Source organism: Eumetopias jubatus, unplaced genomic scaffold, assembly GCF_037043125.1.
Source record: "Eumetopias jubatus isolate StellerSeaLion01/CBP00866 unplaced genomic scaffold, mEumJub1_p1.0 scaffold_1, whole genome shotgun sequence".
Classification (NCBI taxonomy): domain Eukaryota; kingdom Metazoa; phylum Chordata; class Mammalia; order Carnivora; family Otariidae; genus Eumetopias; species Eumetopias jubatus.
Window position 1 is genome coordinate 165,658,138 of NW_028274807.1, and position 6,000 is coordinate 165,664,137.

The following is a 6,000-nucleotide window of genomic DNA, read 5'->3' on the forward strand; positions in this document are numbered from 1 at the left end:
AATATAAATTGGTGCAACTACTGTGGAAAACAGTAGGGCGGTTCCTCAAAAAATTAAAAATAGAAATACCATGTGATCCAGTAATTCCACTATTGGGTATTTACCCAAAGGAAACAAAAACACTAATTTGAAAAGATACATCCTCCCCTATGTTTATTGCAGCATTATTTACAATAGTCAAGATATTAAAGCAGCCCAAGTGTCCACCCCATAGATGAAAGGATAAAGAAGATACAATGGAAGATTACTCAGCTGTAAAAAAAAGAATGAAATCTTACTATTTGCAACAACATGGAAAGACCTAGGAGAGACCTATTATGCTAAGTAAAATAAGTCAGAGAAAGACAAATACTATATTATTTCACTTATATATGGATTCTAAAAAAAACAAATAAACAAAACAGAAAGAGACTCATAAATACAGAGACAAACTGGTGGTTGCCAGAAGGGAGGGGGGTGGCGAGGTGGGCAAAATAGGTGAAAGGGATTAAGAGGTACAAAATTCCAGTTGTGAAATAAGTCATGGAGATGAAAAGTACAGCACAGGGAATATAGTCAATAATATTATAATCACATTGTATGGTAACTACACTTACCGTGGTGAGCCTTGAGTAATGCATAGAACTGTCAAATCACTATATGGTACACCCGAAACTAATATAACATTGAATATCAACTATACTTCAATAATATGATGATGATGATAAACCCAGTTGAAAAGTGGGTATCATAGACAAAACAAAAAAAGAATATATATGATATAATTCCATTTATGCAAAGTTCTAGAATCAGCAAAACTGATTTGTAGTGATTAGAAGTCAGATCAGTGGTTGCCTGGGGCAAGAGGGGGCATGAGGAACTTTCTGGGTTGAAGGAAATGTTCTGTATCTTGATTGAGATGGGGATAACATGGGTGTATACATCTGTCAAAACTCATTGATCTCTACATTTTAAATGGGTGCATTTTACTGTATATATTGAATGTAACAAAATTGGTTTTTAAAATACCCGGTAGGATGACACCCATCCACCTCTAGGCTTCCCTCTATTAGGCATATATGAGCCTGGGTTGAAGTTGGTTCTTTATAAGTTTGTTTCCTCTGCTGGACTTTAAGATCCTTATAATTAACATCTTTTTGGAGTTTCTGCCCAGCTCACAATGACTCCACTTTCCTGGGAACTGTTGGTCTTCCAGCCATGTTTGTACCACATGTGACATCTGGCCCCCACCCCCCTTCAGAGTTTATTGCAGCAGAGGTAGACACAGGATGATGCTTTCCTCTAAGCTTTTGAACTGATGCTCACGCCTTGGGGCACCAAGGTAATGGAGCGTCATGAAAGATGCAAGACCAGGACCCTTAAAAAGGCAGAGAATGTTCTCAGACACAGCAAGGCAATGGGGCCCATGACACTTATTCAAGACCACAGCAATTCAGATCAATCCACCTTCATCATTTGACTTGCAGCTCAGTTGAGGATAGCACATGCTCCCCACAATGGTAACTATGTGCTGCACAGCCTCGGCTTTGAAAGCCTAAGAAACTATGGAAGGACATATTGGCAAATTAGATCTTAACAGCATTATTTCTTTACAGAACTTAGAATGCATCCCAGCCAGAAAAGCCTCGGCATCCTTTTCATCCTGTGTTAGGATTTAAATCTACCTCTGAAAGGCCCATTTTCAAAAGAGACACCAGCAATTTTCTGTAAGCTAAGTAGCCAAATGGCCAATTCATCAAATGGCCAATCTGCAAACTAATAGATTTTCTGAATGAACACTTTATTAACATTACCAACTTCTAAGATCTATAGCAGTTTCTATTAGATGGAATAGTTTCACAAGCTTTTAAAGATTTATGTGATGCAGTAGTTGACTGGTTTTCATGTGGTCTTCACAAATCATTTGAAGGAATTTCTATTTATCAAAAGCTAAGGATGGTTTATTATTCTTTTGAATATATTTAACTTCTGAATACATTAATACAGAGTATGTTCTTGAATGTAGATTTTTCTTGAGTGTATTAATATTATGCCACTTGGTTTATGCTCTTTATGTCCCCCACTTTCTACTTCTCTTTTTCTGTCTGTCTTCCCGTTCCTCAGTTTCTCTCTGTGCCTCAGTTTGCCTAGTTGTAAAGACACAGAAATCTCCCTCATGAGATTGGTGTATAGGTTAAAGTAGATAATGGTGGCAAAGCATGGGGCCTGGCACATAGTATGTTCAGTATGTTTTAAAACTACATATGAGTCCCCACTGTGTACAAGACACTCTGCACGCACCATAAACACTGTATTCAATAATGCATAGGCCTCATTTTTTTATGCTATGACAGTTTATATTGACCATTTCTTGTTCTTGTCAGATTCAAATCCAGGTCTCTTCAACCCAAAGTCAGAGCTCATAAACACTTGTCTTCACTAGTTGTCTCAACCATTTATCAAAATAAGTAAGGGGCACCTGGGAAATGTTTTTTGACCTGGGAAGAGACCAGCTGCAGCTTTCAAAACCAGTATAAAGGTTTCTTTTGCTCCCCCAGTTTTGAGCAAGAAGAGCTTTGGGGGGATGCCAAGCAGAGAGTGAAGCTTGTTACAAAAAGTAAGTTCTTTTCTAAAGACATTTAAAATGTGACGAGAAACCAAAGAGAAACCCTATATCAGATCTCGTAATATTTGACAGTACATTTCAATACATCTTCTCAGTTGAAAAGACTCAGAAAGGTAGAATTAAATAAATCAAACTTAGTATAGTTTCAAATATCATATTTTAGGTAGGTAAAAATCTGTCATTTTAACAGATCATGCGAACAGGAACACAAGAGACAAAATATCAGCTTGTACACACACTTCATTTTTCTACATATATGACACTTTGGCATTAAGTTTTAAAATATAAATCACAACCAGACTGCAATATAAACCCAAGGAAAACTGGATGTTCCCATGCCTTTGCTAGTTTTTACTGAAAAAATGTGACTATAAAAGAACATGATGACTTTTCTTCAACAAACACAGCAGAACTCACAGATAAGAATGCACACTGTGCCTTCAAAGTATCACCCTCTGCAGCCTCAGGCATATTCTGTGTCAGCCATTCCTTCTCTCAACACATCATTTTGAGAATTGTCACCACTTTCAGGAATAGTGTGTGTGTGTGTGTGTGTGTGTTGTATAATTAACAGGACAACTTTTTGCCTTTTGGAGGTAACATGTGACAATGAGCTGGAACCCCACCGGGTTTTCATTCCAACTATGTGATGTGGGCACCTTATTTCACCTCGCCACACCTCAATTTGCTCCTCTAGTAACACCATCCTCCTTCTGTGGAGTGTCATAGAGCTTCAATGAGATAAACATGACCCAGCCTTCAAGAAACATGGCTTTCTTCTCCCCATTCCCATTTTTTTGTTTGTTTTTATTTTGCAACCATTAAAAAATACCCTTTTCCTCTTTGAGGGCATCTTTTATCATTTTTTTGTTACTAGTCAAAAGGAATTGGGGGTTGAAAACAGTGAACGTACAAGCTGCATAATTTCCTACTAACTCTAAGATATGCGTGAATGAGAAATAATAAGGCAGAATTTCCAAGGTGGTTCAGACACTGGTTCTGGAGAAAGCTGTAGAAGGGGCTCAGAGGAGAGGTGTTCTGAGAAATGACAGTTACGATGAAATTGCTGTCATGCCTATCAATGTGACCCCTGGAAGGAGACAGCATCTATCTGCATACGTAAGGTCTCTACACAGTCCTATAACTCCATTCCAGGAAGGCTTAAGAGTTCCGTCTAATTCAGCAGTGAAACTCTCCCCACGTGTCCCTTCGGTTTCCAATTAATTCCAGTCTGCAAGCTTGAATTACAATGAGAGTCTGAGGCTCCCACATTTCCTGAGGAGCAGGAGAACTCATCCAGATCTGATTCTCTTGGAAATATCCTGCTCTCTGCTCAGAGTACACAATCTATCTGCTGACCACCGCCATCTGCTGTTCTGCCAATGGTGCCTAAGAACTTTCCAAGTTACTAGTCCTTAAGACTATTCTTTTGACTCCAGAAAGCCCAGGTGCCTGGTAACTCACAGGCCTTCATCCTCCATTTTCTTCAGGAACATTGCTTTGTTTGCATCCTCTTGTTGCCTCCCTTAGGAGCGAATGTGCAGAATTTTCTTGAATGTCTTCTTGAAGTTTTCATTGCACAAGGGGTAAATGAGGGGGTTCAGCGTGGAGTTGATATAGCCCAGCCAGATGGTAAACATGTGCACATGCTCATTGCAACAGCTCTTGCAGAAGGCAATGACCATGAAGAAGATGAAGTAAGGAATCCAGCAAAGGATGAAGGCCGCCATAATAAAACCCAATTGTTTGGCAGCCTTCCGTTCTCGGTTCATGTGCAGCCCAGACACATACTGCCTTGAATGTGAACGGAGCCTCTTCCAAGTGAACTTGATGTAATCCAGGCCTGTGCTAGACCCACTTCTAGGTTTACCTTTCCCTGATGCTGACTCTGTGGGGGTGTCTGAGTCTGTCTGGGAGAAGGACTGGCTATCACCTAGGATCTGATCCTCTGACATCTCATTGGCCCCATGCATGTTCAGGCTCTGTTCATCCATCCCAAGCGGGCTCTGGCTCTGGTTGAAAACTACATAACTCCTGCCACTCCCCTCTGCCTCAGTTTGCACCTGCACAATATTAAGTGGGGAGCACTGGAGTTTGTCCACTTCTCTGTCCTCCTCTTGGCTGAAGACACCTGGGGATTTCATCTCCCCTGGGACTTGGGATGGTGGCTTCAAGACAGGCTCACCACTGGCATCTTTTGACTTCCTTTTCAGAACCTCCCAGGGAGACTCCTTCCCTGGTTTCTTGGCCCCTGCCTTGGGGTTCTCTGGCTTCAGCTTAATTTCAAAGAAGGAAGGGTGGGATCCATTGATGAGCTCTCGGTGCTGACAGTGTTGCCGTACAGCCTTGTAGATCTTGGCGTAGAACCAGAGCATGAGCAAGGTAGGCAGATAGAAGTTGATGATGGCAGTCAAGATCTTGAACCAGGTGACATCATAGAAGTCTGTCTCACACTTGTCTTCCCGGTGTCCCGAGGACTGTGACATAAAGTGATGCCATCCCAGAATAGGAATAATCCACAGGAAGGAGAGGAACCAGGCCCCCAAGATGGTGGCTGATGCTCGGGTCTTGGTACGATATTTCAGGTATCTGAGGGGCTGTTGGACAGAGCGATAGCGATCAATGCACAAGATGAAGACACTGAAAATGGATGCTGTGCTGGCCACGTAGTCCATGGAAAGCCAAAAGAGGCAGAGAGGCTGGCCCAGGGACCACCTGGACATGAGGAGGTAGAGGATGTTCATGGGCATGACAACAGCTCCCACGATCAGGTCTGCCACAGAGAGGCTGACAATGTACAGGTTCCCCACGGTGTGTAGCTTCCGCTCACTCCGCACAGCATATAGGACCAGCAGGTTGAGTCCCACTGTGACCAAGGAGATGGCACTCAGGACCACCACCAGGGGCATGAGTTGGGGGCTGGCTATGGTGGTCTTGTTCCCCTTGCACATCTCGTCTTCGAAGGTGCACGAAGAATTGGGAAGGGTCATTGGCACAAGAGCAGCCTCCAGCTGTGGCTCCCTCCCTGGGAAGAAAGACACAAGGATTAAGGTCAGAGCCTTGGAGATCAGTAGAGTCACTTGGTACCATCAAGGTGATCTGACTGGGGTTGTGTGCTGTTCGGGGCAGTAGATACTGCTGGTTACCGACAGTCTATATCCCCTTCTTCCTTAGTCATTCATTTCTTCACCCATTCAATGACTATTTAGTGAATTCCTGGCATTGTTCTGGGCACTGGGAATATAGCAGTGAACAAAACAAAAATCTCTGCCCTCATGGAGTTTACATTCTAGTCAGGGAGTTGGGCAAAAGCAAGGCAAAGTTTGTATAAGTCCCATGTTGCATGTGTTCTGGGAAGGTGGACTGCACTATGACTGGTCTACACCGGATATGGC

At 42.4% G+C, this 6,000-nt stretch overlaps 1 protein-coding gene across 1 annotated transcript; it reads right to left on the reverse strand.

Moving 5' to 3' along the window:
• Positions 1 to 4,131: 4,131 nt before the first annotated feature.
• Positions 4,132 to 5,613, reverse strand: HRH1 (histamine receptor H1). The gene has a single exon (XM_028101541.2). It carries the CDS (start codon positions 5,593 to 5,595, stop codon positions 4,132 to 4,134), a length of 1,464 nt encoding a protein of 487 aa, XP_027957342.1. The 5' UTR covers positions 5,596 to 5,613.
• Positions 5,614 to 6,000: the final 387 nt, after the last annotated feature.